Source organism: Melospiza melodia, chromosome 7 (assembly GCF_035770615.1).
Source record: "Melospiza melodia melodia isolate bMelMel2 chromosome 7, bMelMel2.pri, whole genome shotgun sequence".
Taxonomy (NCBI): Eukaryota; Metazoa; Chordata; class Aves; order Passeriformes; family Passerellidae; genus Melospiza; species Melospiza melodia.
In genome coordinates, this window is record NC_086200.1 from 28,431,266 (window position 1) to 28,450,982 (window position 19,717).

The 19,717-nt window shown below is 42.5% G+C and overlaps 1 protein-coding gene across 1 annotated transcript in view; it reads left to right on the top strand.

The window, feature by feature from the left end:
• The first annotated feature begins 4,948 nt into the window (after positions 1-4,948).
• CPAMD8 (C3 and PZP like alpha-2-macroglobulin domain containing 8) overlaps positions 4,949-19,717 on the top strand; it is a 62,577-nt gene continuing 47,808 nt past the window's right edge. The window contains exons 1-14 of the mRNA XM_063161318.1: positions 4,949-5,046; positions 7,819-7,970; positions 9,073-9,095; positions 9,973-10,138; positions 10,251-10,303; positions 11,526-11,543; positions 12,526-12,580; positions 12,722-12,835; positions 13,768-13,852; positions 14,126-14,234; positions 15,844-16,071; positions 16,206-16,376; positions 16,730-16,858; positions 19,469-19,658. Of these exons, the coding sequence (XP_063017388.1) occupies positions 4,949-5,046; positions 7,819-7,970; positions 9,073-9,095; positions 9,973-10,138; positions 10,251-10,303; positions 11,526-11,543; positions 12,526-12,580; positions 12,722-12,835; positions 13,768-13,852; positions 14,126-14,234; positions 15,844-16,071; positions 16,206-16,376; positions 16,730-16,858; positions 19,469-19,658 (1,591 nt within the window). The remainder of the gene's footprint in view (positions 5,047-7,818; positions 7,971-9,072; positions 9,096-9,972; positions 10,139-10,250; positions 10,304-11,525; positions 11,544-12,525; positions 12,581-12,721; positions 12,836-13,767; positions 13,853-14,125; positions 14,235-15,843; positions 16,072-16,205; positions 16,377-16,729; positions 16,859-19,468; positions 19,659-19,717) is intronic.

Below are 19,717 nucleotides of genomic sequence, written 5' to 3' on the forward strand. Positions count from 1 at the left end.
CAACAAAGAACTGCAGAATCACTGGAGCAGGAGCTAAACAGATGTGACACCACTTATTTTGTGTTTTCCACTTATTTTCTGACAATGTCACATGCTCTAAATCGGTTGGAATCCTAAACAAATTAAGGGCTCTTTTTATTCAGGTTATGTGTCTTTTTTTTTTTCCCCTGTGGAATTAATGATGTTCTCCTTACTGTAACTCCTATCAATGGAGATTTAATTTTGTTTTGTTTGACCTTATTGCCTATTTATTCATCTTTTAGGCTGGAAGTTCTCGACCAGTTGTTAACATTCCTGCGTTATTTTTGGAGGGATTTTTTTTTCTTCCTCCAAAACCTCAAAGCAGTTGTGAATTGAGCCAGGTGGGTGAGAGCCTGGGAGGAAAGGAAAGCAAGAAATGGAAGTATTTGTCCCTTGCAAAACTCTTGGTTGTTTAAGAAGAGATTTTAGGCTGGGTTTGCCCTGCAGCTTGCCCTGCCTGGGTGCTGTGGCCACATTCTGTGACCACCAGCTCAGGAGGGCTGAGTCAAGGCATTTTTTGCTGTAATTCCTGTGCTCCCTGCAACGGGGGCTCTGGGGTCAAGGTAATGCAGGATCCCCCTTGCCTGGGGTGCTCTGGGGTGCAGCTGCAGCTCTGGAAACCCCCGAGGTTCCTTTGTCCCCCAAACCCTCAACTCTTTGTTCACATGAGCTGCAAAGGGAGCTGAGCCTGTGCTCATCAACAGCAAAGCAGCTCATGACCCCAGCAGATGTTTTTGCATTTTAGGCTAATGAGAACTTATTGGATTACTGCAGTCTTCCCTGCCTCGGAGTAAATACCACTTTGTTGGAGATCCGGAAATTCATCCTGAATATGATAAACAAACTGCTGGCTGGGCTGGGATTGCCAGGACATGAAAAGAGTTCCAGAGGGGCAGAAGATCTAACAGCTCTGAAATGCACCACTGAGCCACACCAATTAAGAGCATTTCCAGTGATTATGGGAGCATTCCTGTTCAACTCACAGAAATTATTTTAGGTTGTTTCTTCCGCTGCATTTGTGTGTGGTCTGTACAGCCAGCACGAGGTCTGCAGAGTGGGCTCAAACGCCTCTGATCAGTTTCTTTTTAAAAATATTTCTGTCATAATGTATGTGCAAAATCTGAGTTTCCTGCTAATTCAAGATCTTTAATTTTCTATGTCATGGTTGCCCCTAGATATAACTAATTTTTAAATTTATATAGACAATGTATGCTTGGAGATGGTAGCATTTAAAAACTTAATCCCTTTGTTTAATATCTCTTGCAAATGGGAGGTGGCTCTGCTGTTCAGTCAGACTATACACAAATTTTATTTCACCAGTCCTGTAGGAGCTGAGAAGAGAATTGGGAAATTATTTCTGACTAAAATCTGAATGACAGCCCCTTATGATAAGCACATCCTTCTAAATAATTCAAAATCCTCCATTTGAATGCTTTCCTAGTACTATTTCAGTCACTTTGTCAGAAATTAAAATGTTATATTACTGTGAAAGATCAGACTCTCCTGCTCTATAGATGAATAATAACCATTTTTGACAGAACTATTTAATAATTATGTTCTCAATATCATTATCCTGTTACATGCTACTTAGATTACAGTCTTAGTTGAAAAGTGCTCTTTAATTATCCTTTCTTTATAATTTCTTCTAGAGATGTTTGTATTCCTGGGGGGCAGGATCAGTCTGGTTTCTGCCACAGTCTGGACTGATGTTAAATCATTTTCCCCAGTGCTGGGAGGTGCAGGAGTGTGGCAAAGCCTGGGACACTTTGCAGTTTATCAGTTTCTGCTTTTGCTATCTGTGTTTGGCTGTCACAGAAACATGAAGGGAGAACAAAACTCAGAGTTAAAGAATAGGTGTGGCTTTTTTACCATGAATATAATGCTGTAAAAATTAACTAAGGCCTTGTTCCTGTCTGGTGCTGTGCAATGACTGAGGTGAATGTTTTTGCACTGGGAAAGGGGGAGAAATCATTCTGGAAATTGATGACTTTTTTATTTTTCACCCACCTTCTACTGAAATCTAGTGTGGGCAAGAGTTAATACAAAACTCAATAATTAATAGCCTAGGGTTTAGTACAGTCTTTTATGCAGAATTTACATGCATTAAAATATTTAAGCAAGTGAGAATTACCTTTTATACCTGAGTGACAAGTGAGTGACACCACCCATGCTGAGGCAGTTAGCAAGGACTAATTATTGATGATTTGTCCTACCACTGTTTCCTGTGAGTTGTCTGACTGAGTTCAATCTGGCAGTTGAGGAGGGGGGAAAAGCAGAAGGATTCCCAGCTGTGAGTGGCAGCACTTGGAAATTATTATTATTTTTTTGCTTGACAAATCCCTGTCTGATAATTTTCACATTGCACAGTTTTTTTTTATGAGGTATTTGGGACATGGGGGAGGATTCTTTCTCCTGCAGGGCAATGATGAGAAGTGATCAGGGTGTGAATTTGGATCCAGCCAGAACCAACACAGATGGATTCACACCGTGTTCCCTAAACCCCTGTCCCTCCCTCACCTTTCTGCCACCAGCAGGGCCAACACCAATCCCCCACATGCTCCCAAGTGCCTGAGATTCCTGAGACTTTATGAGGAGCAGAATTACGTTTTCTGTAAACGAAATAAAAATCTGAGCTATGCGCAGAGCAAGCGGGTGGGTGAATATGGCCCATAGATGTGACTGATGAATAGTTTTTATACATGAGCAGTTCTTACAGAACTTCCTTTTAACTCCTAACCATTACCAGATGTGGGTTGCAGGCGGCTGCTGGAATTCCAACACCTGTTGCATCACACTGAATGGGATTCATTTTGGCAAGCACAGAAAATTCCATTTCAGAAAGTAAATAGCTTGAAATTATATCTAAAGCCTCCTTTTTTTTTTTTTTTTTTTTTTTTTTTTTTTTTTTTTTTTTTTTTTTTATTCCAGCCTTATTTACAGGATTGCACATACCTTCATAATTAGAAGATGGTTTGGAGTCTTCAGAGGCTGTAATTGCCTGAGATTTCTTGTAGTCAGTAAATATCAAATGGAAAATCTTCAAATTAGGAGAAATCTCTCCTTTAAAAGAATGTGCAGTTCAGAAGGGCTGTATTCCACATAAGGGTGATTTCTCTCTGTGCTTTTTGAGATGTAGAAATACACATTTGTGTGTTGCTCTGAAGGTGATGGAGCTCCATTTTAGAACTGCACTTTGCTGCCTGCATCAATCCATTGCTGAATCCTGTTTATTCAAAGTCCTTACCCAGAGATTTTTCAAAGCTCTTCCTGTGGCTGGCAGGATGGGTGTTTAGTGGCATTTTGTGGGCTTTTTTGGTACATTCCCCATAGATCTCATGTACAAGTCTGTAATGAGCCATTTCTGGTTTGCTCTAGAAAGATATGGATTGAGTGTAGAGGTAATTCATGAATTAATATTTTTGAAAGCATGGTGCTGTTTCAGCCCAAACATACCTGATCTGTGCCATGCCATGGGAACAGCAAAGGTGCCTGATTTTCATTTTGCCTCCTTTAATCTTTAAAGAACGGATCCCAACAGACCCTGAAGTGTCACCCTGGGGAGAGGCTGGCTCAGTAAGGCTGCTCTGCAGACAGGGAAACACTGAGGCAGGCAGGGCTCTGGGTTTGTAGCTCAGAACAGGAAGAAACTGGAAAACAATTTGGAATTACCAGATATTTTTCTTTGCTTGTTTCAGTTTGTCTCAAAAAAGAATTCCCCAAACAAACAAAACCTAAACAATTCCACTTCAATGTACTTTCTAATAAATTCCTTCTCTTAGTTCCTAGCTCATTATTTCCTTGGGAAGTGACCCCTGTCCTTCTAGAGTCCCATCTTGTCTCATTTGTCAAAAAGGGTTTGTTCTTTTTCTAGGTTTGTTCTGCCTCTCCACAAAAATGAGACCGTGCTGGTTTAGGATAGATTCAAGTAGAAAAATGTAGCCACATCTCACAGTGTTAGCCATTATTCAAGATAATCTGAATTTGTCAAAAAGCTGTTGAGTTAGTGACTTTACTTTTAAGAGAAGACATCAAAATGAGCGTCAGTTTCACACGAGATAAAAATCTAAGCACTCTTTGTGTGTGTAAGCCAGGTGGAGAAATATGATTCAAACTGCATTGAGGGTTTCCATTTATTACTGGGGCAAGAATTCCCCTCTGAAGCCCTGATGTGCCTGGGATTTCTCCAGCAGGGACCAGAGGAATCATTCCTGGACATCTCTGTGTAGAGGAGATGGCATTTGTTCTGTCACCGAGGCTCTCTGCTGTCGCCCTGGGTTTGCTTTTCCCGGTTTGTGCGAGCTCTGCCCTTGGGCTGGCTCACTGAGGGCTCCTTCTCCTGTCCCAAGCCCAATCCCCAGGACAGAGGGATGGAGAGGGGCAGATTCGGGCCTAGGGAGCGAGGAGGACGGACGAGCATCAATCAGTCAGCGCTGGAATTTGGGTGGGAAAGCAGCTCCGGGGCAGAACTCCACGGAGTCCTGAGCGCACAGGGACTGGACCGTGCCCCGGCCCTGCTCCCTTCGGCTCTCTCAGCTGCCATCTGTGCAGCTCAGGAGGCAGGCGAGGCGCCGAGCAGCGCTGCCGGGGCTATCGGGGCTGGGCAGAGCCGCGCGGGGCGGGCGGAGCCGCGGGCCGGGCTCGGCGCACCTGGGGCCGGGCGGGGCGCGGCCGCCTCCCCTCGCCCCGTCCCCGGCGGCGCTGTCAGGAGCGGGCGGGGGAGCCGCAGACAAAGAGCCGGGGCCGGAGCCGAGCGGGCACCGGGGCCAGGAGGGGGCGGCCCGGGGGCGGGGACGCGGCGGGGGCGGCGGCCAGAGGCACCGGGGAGCGGAGCCCGGGCGCGGGGCGGCGGAGCCTCGGGCTGCGCTCGCCGCGAACAAAAGGCTCCAGCTGCCCGCGCACGGCGCCGTGGCCCGGGCTCCGCGGCACCATGTCCGGCTGCGAGCCCCGCCAAGCCCCGGCGCTGCTGCTGCTGCTTGTCCTGCTCGTTCTCTGCAGCCTGAGCGCTGCCCAGCCCCGCCAGCGCCAGTAAGTACCGGCGACTCTGCGGGAGCATCCCCGGGCTGGGTGGCGGGGGAGAAGCGGCTCTGCCCGGTCACGACCGCGGAACGAAGCCCGTGGAGCGGCCGGAGGGGTCTCGGATGGAGCTCGGCGCTGCCCGGCGGTCCCTCGCTGTGCCTGGCGGTCCCTGGCTCTGCCCGGTGGCCCCTCGCTGTCCCCGGCTCTTTCCCGGTCTCCCCCGCTCTTCCCGGTGGTCCCCGGCTCTGCCCGGTTCTTCCCCGCTGTCCCCGGTCGTCCCCAGTTCTGCCCGGCTCTCCCCCGGTGTCCCCGGCTCTTCCCCGGTGCGCCCGGCTCTGCCCGACTCTTTCCCGCTGTCCCCGGTGGTCCCCGGCTCTGCCCCACGGTCCCCGGCTGTCCCTCGTTGTCCCCGGCTGTCCCCGGTGTCCGGAGCGAGGGCAGAGCGAAGCGGGAGGAGGAGGAGGGAGCTCCCGTGCGATACCTGCCCGCAGCTGCTCCGGGAGCGGAGCTTTTATCTGCCGGCAGTTATTTAAGGAATCCGCCTGCTGCGGTGCTGGGGGTGGTTGAAGGTAGCGCTGGGCGCTCCCGAGCAGCGTGTGAAGATTTTTGTGGGTTTTTTTTTTGTGGGAAAGATCAGCCGGGGAGAAAGTCAGAGAAGTTTCCCCGCACTGTTAGGAACTGAATCCGCAGCTCTTTTCCAGCGTGTTTGCATTAATTCTGATTAAGGTTTGCTTTGTTCTTTATCCCTGCCTTATTATAGCCCGACAGCATCGTGAACAGCTGCATTAACTGAGTGCCATGGAGAACTTATTCTCACTTGCTTACTAGAAAATATTTCACGTCCTGCCAGGTTTTGGTGTAACCTGACAGAGGTGTTAGTTAAAAGTGCTTAAAGGATCTGTCCAGTCCCTGTCAAGTTAACTCTTTGGTTGCCAAATCCAATATTTAATTTTCAAATGCCACTTATTAAGTGATTTAAATGGTTGTATCAAGGGACTGATACTTCAGAAGGAGTTTCAGCAATTGGGAACAATGTGAGTACATGTGCTTCACATATGGCACTGCAGTGCTGGGCTCATGACAGTTTAAATCTGATCATTTCATCCTGAATGCAGCTGGTACTCTTTCTCCCTCTGCAGCTAGATCAGCTATCTCTCTTACCCAGCATTTCAGGCTCAGTAGTAACTTTTTATTGTTATTTATTGCCATTCTGATGAATTTTCAAACCTGGCAGCCATAAGGTTTTGAATGTGCGAGTACCCCGTGCAATTTAACTCAAATGCCACAGAGTTCTGAACTTCCTTTGGGGGGTAATGGGATCTCCATGGCAATGAGGCCTGCTGAGAGAGGAACATGGGCTTGGAATTTGATAAAAGATTACTTGGGGGCTGTAAAACACCATCATCCTCATCCCAAAGTGATAATTAATCATGAGCTAAAGCGACCTGACTCATGGGACTGCAGAAAGGCACGGGCTGAGAAATTTGGCTTGAAAAGGCATCTGAGGAATTGCCTCTTGTTTAAAAAAAAAAATCCTTTTGGGCAGGGAAAAAACCCCAGAAAGGTGTGTCATGAAGAGAATATAAATGTGTTGCTTCCAGCCCAGTGCATCAAAGGGCTCAGAGCCTGCAATGCTTTTCGCTGACAAGTTCATGGCACGGTGCCATCCAGAGAGGAGTGGTGCAGATTCCATTCAGAAACTCTCACATTGCAGCATCGATGGGAGGTCGTTTTGGGTGGCTTTAAAGCCTCCTAAAATAATGCCTTTTGTAAGCTTGCAGGATCTAATTGTTTGAACAAGAATGTGGTGGCAGAGCTGGGAATTCGAGCTGGGTTTTGGAGCTGCAGTTTCTGGGCTGCTTCTGCAGAAACTGCAAGGTCAGGTGTGTTAATGCCTCGGGCCTGGCATTTAGGAAGCTCCAAAAATCTGAGTCCCTTCGCTTCTCCTATGTGAAGCTGAACTATGAAAATGGAGCCATGCGATTGAGTTAAAAATATTAAAATTGTTTAAAAGAAAGCCTTGGTTATGAAGCTCTGAGAAGTTCAGGTACCTCCTTATTCCTTCATGAACTTTAACTCTTTTATGGTTGTACATTTAGTTTGTTACGTATAGTAGATAAATGAATGGGGTTTCATTAATTTATTCACTTGAATATCCATTTATTTGCTTTAATGAGAATTTATTATTATAGATGCAATAAACATGGATATATTACTGGTTTTATTTAAATCCTAAGGATATGCAAGCCATTTGTAGCCACTTAGGCTCTGTTTGTTCATTTATGCAATTAGATACATTGTAGATAAATGAATGGGTTTTTATTAATTTATTCACTTGAATATGAATTTATTCACTTGAATATGAATTTATTATTATAGGTGCAATAAGCATGGATATATTACTGCTTTTATTTAAATCCTAAGGATTTGCAAGCCATTTGTAGCCACTTATGCTCTGTTAATTTATACAATTAGATACAGGCTTAGATAATTATACATTAAATTATATTTATACATTAGGTACAGGCTTAGATAATTATACATTAAATTGTCTTATAATTTAATTAATTAGATTCATTAGATACAGGCTTAGATAATTATACATTAAATTATATTTATACATTAGATACAGGCTTAGACTGCTGGTGACGACAAATGTGGCCCTACAGGAGGAAATACACCACAAAGTTCTTTTCCTTTTGCTACACAAGAAGTGCCTCACAAATGGAGCCATTCCTTGTGGCTGTGTCTTGACTGACCACTTCCAATTGTGCTCCTCAGGGGTTATTTGATTGCAGCACCTTCTGTTTTCCGCTCTGGGGTGGAGGAAGCCATAAGTGTGACCATCTTCAACTCTGCCAAGGAGACCACGGTGCAGATCCAGCTGGTGGTCAAGGGAGAGACGGTGTCACGGAGCCATGGGACGGTCCTGGGTGAGCTCTGAGCTCTGATGGATGAGCTGAGGTGCTGGGGGAGCACCTTGGTATCTCCTAAAGAATTGCTTTGGGTGATAATGGCATCAAACAAACGGATTTGCTGCTGCTGCGCCTTCTCTGTGTTAATGTGGTTTTGATCTCAAACACTTTGATAACTTTGGAGCACCAAGACATCCAGGGACCCAGTATAACTGATATTCTAGAGTTTTATGGTGATTACACTTCCTTTTATGCCTGAATATTTATCAGTGAGTTTTTATAAGTTTAATTTTGAGAAAAATAAAAAATCTACATCATCATCATCATCAATTTCTTCTCTCCAAAATGAGTGCTGGGAACACAATCTCCCCATCTTTAGGACTGAGGTGGTAATGTTTGTATAGCTGGATAAACCTTTAAAATCCAAGCCAGATACCTCTGTCCTGTGAGTAAAATCAATGTGATCTGATGATATCCAGCTTAATGCTGAGTGACTTTACAGTGGTGAAAGTGAATTGCAGTAGCCCTGTGGTGCCACTGTCACTAGTGGTGGAAGCTGCAGTGTAGTCAAGGCAATCAGGCTCTTTAACCCTCATGTTTAAACCCTTCTGTGTGTTAAAAATGGGAGTTTTATGAGAGCCATTCCATTTCTTGGAACAGATTTTCTCTGGTTGTGTCCTCCCCTTGATGATTTGAGAGTGGCTGACAATTGCAAAGCAATTCAAAGGGAGTGATGCTGACACATGTGGGCAGCAAATGCTCCAGAGAACTCCTAGGTATGGCTGGGTCCATCAATCCAAACAGATCCCATGAGTGTTTGTTTTGAGAATTGTTTAAGTCCCAAAAGAGGCCAGGTCCTTTTTAGAGCAATACAATTCAGCAGAGCACTTTGCAATTTAACTTGGGCAAAAGTTGTAAATAAATTTGGACCAGGTTTATTTTGAAGAGCTCTTCTGGGTCTGACTTACCCTGCAGACAGTGCAGGAAAATTATTTTGGGTGAAATCACAACTGCAGAGAGCAGCTCTGTGGTGTGAGGTCTTCCTTCACTCAACTGCAAATATCTTAAATCTTAATGCCTTACCTTGAGAATAACTCTTGCTTTCTCTCTCATATTTTAGATAAAGGAACAATTAAGCTGAAGGTGAGTATCAATAATTTTAATATGTTTTTGGTGAGCATATAAGAGACTTCCTCAGCCACATCAAGCATTGATCTCTGGCACAAATAAATGCCACATTGTGGGGCACACACTGAGTAGGACACTGCCTTCACCAGAGGAAAAATGGAGAGTGAAAACAACAAAGCTCAACCCATCACAGCCCACTTTTACACCACTACAGAAAATCAGTGGCTTCTGTGTTGGGGTTATTTTATAAGAATGGCAGTACAGAATTCTGTGTGGGGTTATGACTTCAAATGTTGGCAAAAGGGAGCTGGACTAGAAGAACAAGCCCTTAAAAGTGTTTTGGTTTGGTAAAGTTTCTTAACTTAGGACTTATTTTGGGCTTGTCATCTTTGGGACATTAAAGGGAGGTGGTGGAACAAAATATTCAATTATGCGCATCAGGAATGGTATCAGGTTTTTTATTTTGTCACTTTTATTCTGAAGTAATTTTAAAGTACTTGTTTTTCTGAGCAGCTGGTTGAACATGTACATGCATGCACTTTTTGCTTTGGGGACTTTTTGGTGTTGCTCATTGGGGTTTTTCCCTCTGTTGGGTTGGTTTCCCCACATAACACACTTCTGTACTGGGAGCTGCATGTGTGGATCATGGATCAACCATCACTCTGCTTGAGTGATAAAGGGCAGAAGAGAATTTCCTGCCACGTTTCAGCATGAATTTACCTCCTTTGAGGTTTATGTATTGTAGAAAACCTAGTATGTCCTTAATTTTCCTTTCACTACTAACACAGATTGACACCAAAAGACAGCAGGTGCCTCTTCTTGCTCACCTCAATGTCAATGATGTTCTCAGAGGTTTTTCTGTGTGTTCCTCACCTCCTGGTGTGGTGTTCAGGTGCCTCCAGGGCTCCGTGGACAAGCTCACCTGAAGGTTTGGGGCAACAGGCACCTGGCAGAGGAAGGGCACATCTTCCACAACTACACCACAGTCACCATCGACAGCAAGGGCTCCTCAGTGTTCATCCAGACCGACAAACCTGTCTACAAACCCAAGCAGAAAGGTAAAATCATCCTGGATATCTTGCCAGGCGCTTTCAAGGGGGGTTTTAGGATGAGCTCATTTGTTCAGACTAAGCTCTGATGACTGATAATTTCCCTCTTTTCCTTTTTCAGTGTTGATAAATCTCTTCATGGTGACTTCTGACCTGAGGCCAGTCAATGACAGGGTAAAGAAATCTGGTTTTTTTTTACACTGTGCCATATGATGGAATACTTGGTAGCCTACATTTTATTCAAATATGTGAACATTTGAGAATTACATAAAGTAGAATTATTTTTATTATATATAATAAATAAAAATATTATATATTGAGTATATAATAATATATTATCATATAGTATATATTTAATATATAATATATATTATATTTATATATAATAATACAAAAATAAAAATAAAATATATAATAATATATTTATATTATAAATATATAAATAATAGATATTATAGATAAATATATATTGTATTAATGTATATAATAATAAATAATATAATACATATACATATATATGTAATATATATGTATATTATAATATACAATATTATATATATAATATGTATATAATATATATACATATATACATTATATATATTATACATATATAATATGTATATAATATATATACATATAAATATTATATATATTATACATATATAATATATATAATATATATACATATTATATATGTATAATATATATATAATAAATATATGTAAAAATAAATATATAGAATAAAATAATCTATAACAATTATATATATTATATTAATATTATAAAAATAAAAAGTATCTATAATATTAATATACTAATATATAATATATATTATTATATAATATATAAAAGGTTCTTTTTAGACCAAAACAATTCAGCAGGCACAGGCTGCCCTATGCTGGAAGCTCAGCCTTGTGGATGCTCACCAATACACTTATAAAGAAACAGAGTTGGATTTTTAAGCTGTTTGGGCATAGCTTGTGACGGCTTGTTTTATTTCTAATTTTTATTTGCAATTTGTAATTTTTTGTAAATTGTAATTTTTACAATTTGTAATTTGTAATTTAAGCGTTTTTCACTTGGTCATGCTCCCGTTGGAGGTGAATACAAATTTCTGGAGTGCCTATTTGGAGGCAAATAGGAGGCAGCTCTGCCAGACCAGAGACAAGAATTTTTTAGAGATTTTCACATTATTTAGATGATGCACAGATATGTAAATTGTCACTTTTCCAGATAGATCTCTGAATTAAATGTGTGTTTCTCAGGCTACTCTTAACAAAGACGTTCAAACTCTGTCGCTTTGGGTCTCACACTTTGCTTATGTTGACTCAACACTTCCTCACAAAAAGCAGAGATGTTGTTTCATAAATCCTTTTATTTTGCTTTTTTCTTTCAGATTGAAGCTTATGTGGTGGTGAGTATCTGTGTGCCCTTCTAGCACCTGTCCTGTGTAGCATTTAAAGGAACAAATTTCTGGTTTTCCTGTCCATTATTGCCATTCCCACCCCTAACCAATGAAATTCTCTATCCCTGTGTCTCTATCTGATCTCTGTGCCTTTGGTTTTTTGCCATCACCAGCAAATATCCTCGTTTTCTGCTTCACTTTCAGAAGTTAATTCCCATTTTTCAGCCTGAGAAGAACTGGCTTGGTTTACTGGGATTTATAACTGTGACAGCCCCATTTCTCCTCCCTTCTTTTCACTCCAATCCTTGCACCCAAACATGGATAGTGGAGAGTAGAAATTCATGGAAAGGAAAGGGTTCTCCTGTCCTTTTCCTTATGAGGGGAATGAGAGGTTTCCTCTGTGCTTAAGGGTTTTTTTGGGGGTGTTTTTTGGGTGCTGCTTTGGGGTGGGTTTTTTTGTTTTGTTTTTTGGTGATTTTTTTGTCTTGTTGGTTGGTTTTTGGTTTTTTGTGGGTTTTTGTAGATTTTTTTGTTGTTGTTTTGTTTTGGGTTTTTTTTTTTTTTTTTTGTTTTTAATGTGTTTTCCTGTCAGAAAGCAAGAGGATTCACTCTTGTTGAAGACTTAATGCTGACAAAAACAGCAGGATTTGTTTCACCTGGGTTTTTTCATCCAAAATTTGTCTTTCTGCTTGTACAGCTCCCTTTAGGAATGAGGTCAGTTCACCCCATCCAGGACTGGTGTTTTAAGGCAGGGGAAAGATCTACTTGACATTTACTTGTGTGCATTGCTTACAGGAGCAGAGCTCTTAACTCCAGAAAGCAAATACCCCTGCTGTAAGGTATTTTTGGGACATTTTGGACAGGTTTTGGTTACAGTTGAGCTGCCAGTAAGGTGTGTGTATTATAAAAGGAAGTTCTTTGTTGCAAACTGAGTTAAATTGAGTTAAAGTCATGAGTGATGCTCATTTCTCACCCCTAAACCTCCCTGCAGGATCCCCGGGGGTCTCGGATGATAGAATGGAATAACCTGAAGCCATTTTGCTGTGGTAAGTTCCAGATTATTTATTTTTTTCCCCTCTGTGTGCTGTGATTTGCCTTTGCTTCTGCTTCCACTGAGTGGTGTTCAGTGGGGCTTGGCAGGGGCTGGAGAGTGACAGAGCTCAGAGAATGTTGTTTTCTTTTTTCAGGCATTGTCAATATGACTTTTCCCCTCTCTGATCAGCCAGTGTTTGGGGAATGGCTCATCTTTGCTGAGATGCAGGGGCACACCTACAACAAATCCTTTGAGGTGCAGAAATATGGTGAGTTTACTCTAACCCAGGTGCATTTGGAAGAACAGAACACTGAGAAATGCTTTCATTTGAGATTTAAAATACCATGAGGAGAAATTCCTTCGAGCCATGTATTTCAGGGATGTTAATTGGGGGCTTTGCTGAGGTTACCTTGCCAAGGTGATTTTGGTTTGTTGCTGTTTTGATTGTCCTGTTTTGAACAGACAGGTGTCTGTTAAGGAAGGCAGGAGCCTCCCATGAAATGGAAAATGCAAACCTCCTTCCTCCTGAATTATTATAATTTTGAAATTAAAAGGCTTTCAGGCAAAGATATGGGAATAGGAATAACAGGATAAATAAAAATACAAATGCAATGGCACAAAAAAAAGAAAACAGACCACTTCCAGAGTCAGAGCAGTCCCTGCCCCCTGTGTGTCAGGGTGGCGTCCCAGCCCCATCCCATGGGGGCTCAGCCCTCCTGCAGTGCCAGCTGTGGCTCTGCTGCAGCAGGGTGGAGTTTTCCTCTGAAGATCCAGTGGAAAAGGCAACTGCTCTCTGGGAATGCAGTGGAAAGGCTGTGCTGGTGTTCCAAACCTCAGATTGTGCCCAGGTAGGAATGCTTGGCTCCTCCCCTGGGCGGAGCATCTCCCCATGGGATGCTGGGATTGGATCAGCCCTGCAGGGACACTCAGTGGCCATGGACAGCAGAGATCTCCTGCAGGGAGGGTTGGCTGTGGGGGAGATAAAGAAAAAACTGCCCCATCAACAGCAGAGAACTGCCCCAGCTCTGACAGATGGGAACAGAACACACAGCCCCATCTCCATCCTAATTTATTGACCCTCTACTGGGTGTTACCCTGATAAATCCGAACCAGCTCCTGTCAGAGCTCTGGGGACTTTTTCTATAAGCTGGGCAATGAGATCTGCTTGGAAAGGTTCTGCTTTATTTCTTTTCCTTGCAGTGTTGCCAAAGTTTGAGCTGCTGATCGATCCCCCGCGCTACATCCGGGACCTTTCCCTGTGTGAGAAAGGAACTGTCCACGCCAGGTAGGAACATTCCCAAACCAGGTTTCACTGCTGTGGGTTGTAGTGCAGGCACTGGAGCTTGGATCCCACCTGCTGCATGCTTTTCAGATGATTTCTAATCATCATCATCAGCTTTCTGATGTAAGAGTCTTCAAAAACATGGTAAAAATAGCAATCTGGAAAACTTCCTGTGGTAATGTTTTCTAGATGTGCAGGTGACATGATAATTGTCTTTATACAACTAGAAGAACAGAAACCAGCTGGAAGCTATTAATCATCTCCTTTGCATTTCAGATACACATTTGGCAAACCAGTGACAGGGAAGTTAATTGTCAATATGACAATAAATGGTGTTGGCTACTACAGACATGAAGTGGGACACCCTGTCCTCAAGACCACCCAGGTGAGGGAGACCATGGACTCACCTGTGATAAAATGCCTGATCTGTCTTCTTACACATTTATCCCACAGCTCTGTTTTGTTGCTGATGGGAGATCAGAAAAAGGAGTAAATATAACTGAGGCCGTTGCTTATTTTTACATTATATATTTATTATTCTTGATATTAGGAAGAAACTCTTTTCCCAGAGGGTGCTGGGCACTGCCCAGGCTGCCCAGGGAATGGTGCCAAGGCTGCCAGAGCTCCAGGAGCTCCCAGGGCTGCTCAGGGTGGGGTTGTTGGGGTGGCTGGGCAGGGACAGGGGCTGCACTGATCATCCCTGAGGGTCCCTCCCAGCTCAGGATATTCTGGAATTTGTGGGTATAATTTTAATCAGTTTTAAGATTATGGGGCTGAGGAGAGCAGGAGCCTGAGGTGACAGAGTTAGTACAGACCATGGCTAAGGGAGGAAAATGAAGCACCCTTCCCCTTTCCTTTTCCCTCTTCCTTTCCTTTTCCCCTTCCTTTTTGTCATGGACATATTTTATGAAAAATCCTTTCATAAAAGAAAGAATCTGAGAGGCCTCAGAAATGAAATGTAAACAATAATTATCTGCTGCTGTGGAATGCAACAGGTGCATCTTTGATTGGTCTCATGTGGTTGTTTTTAATTAATGGCCAATCGAAGTCTGGCTGTGTCGGACTCTCTGGTCAGTCATAAGATTTTATTATCATTCCATTCCTTGCTAGCCCTCTGATGAAATCCTTTCTTCTAGTCTTTTAGTATAGTTTATCATTTTCTTTTAATATAATATATATCATAAAATAATAAATCAGCCTTCTGAAACATGGAGTAAAGATTCTTATCTCTTCCCTCATCCTGGGACCCCTGTGAGCATTGCTACAATTGGTGACCCCGAGTGAGGAACATTCCCACACTTTTTCCTCTTTTCCTCTTTTCCTCTTTTCCTCTTTTCCTCTTTTCCTCTTTTCCTCTTTTCCTCTTTTCCTCTTTTCCTCTTTTCCTCTTTTCCTCTTTTCCTCTTTTCCTCTTTTCCTCTTTTCCTCTTTTCCTCTTTTCCTCTTTTCCTCTTTTCCTCTTTTCCTCTTTTCCTCTTTTCCTCTTTTCCTCTTTTCCTCTTTTCCTCTTTTCCTCTTTTCCTCTTTTCCTCTTTTCCTCTTTTCCTCTTTTCCTCTTTTCCTCTTTTCCTCTTTTCCTCTTTTCCTCTTTTCCTCTTTTCCTCTTTTCCTCTTTTCCTCTTTTCCTCTTTTCCTCTTTTCCTCTTTTCCTCTTTTCCTCTTTTCCTCTTTTCCTCTTTTCCTCTTTTCCTCTTTTCCTCTTTTCCTCTTTTCCTCTTTTCCTCTTTTCCTCTTTTCCTCTTTTCCTCTTTTCCTCTTTTCCTCTTTTCCTCTTTTCCTCTTTTCCTCTTTTCCTCTTTTCCTCTTTTCCTCTTTTCCTCTTTTCCTCTTTTCCTCTTTTCCTCTTTTCCTCTTTTCCTCTTTTCCTCTTTTCCTCTCCATCCTAACCCTTCCAAACCCCTGCTGCACACCCCCTGCCCTGTGTGCCTGTGCTTTAGCTGTGTTTGCCGTGCCCTGTGTGGTGTCCAACCCCGTCCCCTGTGTGCCCGCCCCAGATCGATGGCTCGGCCCAGTTCGAGGTGTGTGTCAGGGACATGATGCCAGCCGATGTCCCCGAGCACTTCCGAGGCACTGTCAACATCTGGGCCACCGTGATCAGCTCTGATGGCAGCAAGCAGGTGACCTTTGATGACTCCACACCTGTCCAGAAGCAGCTGATTGACATCAAATACTCCAAGGACACCAGGAAACAGTTCAAACCCGGGCTGCCTTACAAAGGCAAGGTGAGATTAGGAATAATCCTATTTTTCATGGTTTTGTGTGCTAATATGGCTGATTTAAGTTGACTCCACTAGTTTTCCCCGCCTGGAATTTGCTGATTTAAAGCTAATTGTTCTATAAATGCCCCGCTGTGCAGGTAGAGGTCACCTACCCCGATGGAAGCCCAGCTGACAGAGTCACCATCCGAATTAAAGCTGAGCTCACACCAAAGGACAACGTTTACACAAGTGAACTGGTCTCAAGGAATGGCCTGGTGGAGTTTGAGATCCCCTCCATCCCCACAGCTGCCCAATATGTCTGGCTGGAGGTGGGTAAAAGCTCCTTATGGGATTAGCAGGCTTTAATGGAACTAATCTTGTCAAACCTGCACTTCATAAACCAGTGCTGCAAACAGGAAATCGGTGCCTTTTAGCTCCAGCTTCTGGATTTCAACACAGCAAACACTGGTTTGTTTCCTGCTGCCAAGAGAACTGATGTTGGTAACCAGCATGAAAAGATGCTCCTCCAAATGCACCTTAACATGGTGGTAGGGGGCAAAATTTGGGGAGTGAAGATGTCAAGTGTTGAAAGGTATAAAATGGGAGAAGAGAGATTAAAAAAGAACAAAATGAGCTTTCTATTCATAGCATTGATGTAAGGTTTTTTCCATTTTTTTTAAAGACCAAAGTGACAGCAATTGATGGGAAACCCTCTGGGGATCAATATCTGCCCAACTATTTGTCCATCAGCAGCTGGTACTCACCCAGCAAGTGCCACATCCAGCTCCAGGCACCAGATAAACCTTTCCAGGTATGTTGGCTGCACCTTCCAGCATGGAAATTAAATTAAATCCACTGCGTTGCTTGGCTTAAAGCACTTTGTTCTAATTAAATATTTCTGGACATTCCTGATTCTGGGATCTTGAGCTGTTTCCACTACAAATGAAGAAGAAGCTGCACTGGAGCCACCAAATAATTGTTGAATGTGGGCTCCACAAGGTGCTAAGCACAATTCCCTGGGTGCTCTGTGCACCAATCCACAAATCCAACCCTTTCTGTTCAGACAGAATGGGTGTAGGCATGGAAAACTCGATAATTTCACATTTGAATGTGTTCTGTGCCTCCAGTAATGCTCAGACATGGATTGCTTGCTGAAAATGATTGGGAGTGATGTTAGTGGGAGTGGCTGAATTGCTAAGGACCAAAGTTAAGGCTGTGTAGTCTCACTGGAACTTCCAGCTTAAATCTCAGCTGGATCTGTTCAATCCTCCAGTTATTGAGCTCTGAACAGGATTGCCTTGTTTTCTTTGGTAGATTCTGTAGGAGCCTCTCTAAAAATGTAATCCAGCCCTATAAAAGCTGTTGTGATTCCTCTCCTAGAGAAAAAAAATCTGATTTAATAATGACTTCTGTTGCATAATTTTTCTGAGAGCTGTTCAGGGTTTCTTCTTACCCAAGAAAATATTCGGAAGGTCTGCATAGTGTTCAGTGGGGGAAAAAAAATGGGTTTTGGCCATAAACACACTGAGATTTGTTATCAGCAGGTCTGTGAGGTTGGTTTCAGATTCTTTGTATCCAAATAAGAGCTTTTATTTTTTTTTATCCTTGCATTTCATGGAAGTTTAATGGCTAATTAATCTTTTACAAGTTTCCTGAGGTATGGAAAGGGGATTATACACTGCTAATCTGAACACATTGTTCTTATTATAACCTGATTAGAACTAATTCTTCTGTGGGAAAGCTTGGAGCTGGGTGACCAGCTGATGTGGGAACCATTCCCATGCATTGCCAGCTCTTACTGGGTGTTCCAATTAGCTACATTCATTTTTTAAATGAATTGTTTCATCATTTGCACCAGGGAATTCTTAATACTTCAAATATTTGGTGTCACGAGGCACCTCTTGGACTCTGTGGCATTCTCAGTGTGTTTCAGCATCAGCAGCTCCTTGTGTTCCAGTTCTACCCCTTTTTCTTGGTGCCATGTGTGAATTCTGCAAGGGAGAACGCTTGGAGCTGAAAAAAGAGAATTTTTTCAGAGCATTTCTTTGGGGATTTTCTAAGATTCAGTGGTTTTATTTGGGAACTGCTCTGATTTAAATGGCAGGAGGGCGAGGAGGGGAAGGTGCTGAAGGAATGCTGCTGGTGTAGGATCCTACAGGTGTCAGCCACTGCTCAGACCCCAAAAGGAAAGGATTTGTGTTCCTAGGACAGCTGCTGCTCCTCAGGGGGACCAATCCCATGGCTGGAGTCTGTTCTGTTGGGAATTTGGGGGATTTTGTGCTGGGGGTGTTCAGCACTCCCTGAGCCCCTCTGGGTGCGGTTTCAGTGCTGCTCTGGAGCCTATTGACTATAATAAAGTCACCACATTAAAATAAAGCAGATTTCTTCTCATTTATTTGTGTGTTTGACACCTCCCCGAGTGCCCAACTTACAAATTGTTATCAAGGCTTCGTGTCATTTGGCAGCATTTTCCCTCAGATCTCTTCCCAGTCATTTCATGGTGATGTTTGAACTGGTGTTTACCACATGGATATAATTACAATTAAATTGCAAAGACTATCAAACACACATCTCCTCCCACCCCCAACCCAACTCTTTCCTTTTTGGGGCTGGGCTACTGAAGGGGTGTCTAAAATTCAACCAATTCTGACAGCTGCTCTGTGCCAAAAGGCTTAACTTCAGAATTCCAGAGATTCCTTTATTGTTCCATTAATGCACACAACCCCCAGCTCAGTCTCCTGTAGATTTGCAGTGAACACAGGCTCCTTTTTAGTGTGGAAAAAGCCCCTGAGAACAGCGCTAATGTATTAATACATCATTATCATAATCATAATTGTTAATGTTGTTGTTATTATTATTAATTTCATTATTAAAATCTTATTGTTGTTATAATTATAAAATTTTATTGTTTATTATTACTTACATTAATTATTACTTTTATTATTATTTATTACTGATATTATCTTTATTATTTTATTCACTTTATAGCATATTAATATTTTATTATTTTTATTGCTATTATTGATTATTAATTTTTATTACATTACTTTATTATTTATTAATTTATTTTATTAATGATTTTTATTTTTTATTTTGAATTCTTTATTTTTTATAATTATTAATTTATTATTACTTTACATTATTTTATTAGTAGTAAATAATATTTTTATTTTATTTTTATTATGATATTATTATTATTATTATTATTATTATTATTATCATCATCATCATCATCATCATCATCATCATCATCATTACTACTACTATTACTATTATTGTTATTTATTAACTTCTCAATTCATCACTTTGTTAGGAGAGGACTCTCACCTCCTGTGGCCTGGAACCCAAGCAGGATCCTGTCCTTTATCAGCCCAAAACTCAGAACTGAACAAATCTTTGGCTTTTCTGTCCTTGCCTGCAGGTGGGAGAGGAGGCCTGGATTGCAGTGAAATCCACCTGTCCTTGCAACTTCACTCTCCATTACGAGGTGGCATCAAGGGGGAACATTGTCCTGTCGGGGCTGCAGCCCAGCAACGTCACCCAGCAGAGGAGCAAAAGAGCCACCACAGCCCTGGAGAGGAACATTGACCTCACACACTTCCCAGGAACAGGTAGCCAGCACCAGAAATGCAGCTCACCCCTATTTTCAGGAAAAAAAAAAAAAAAACCT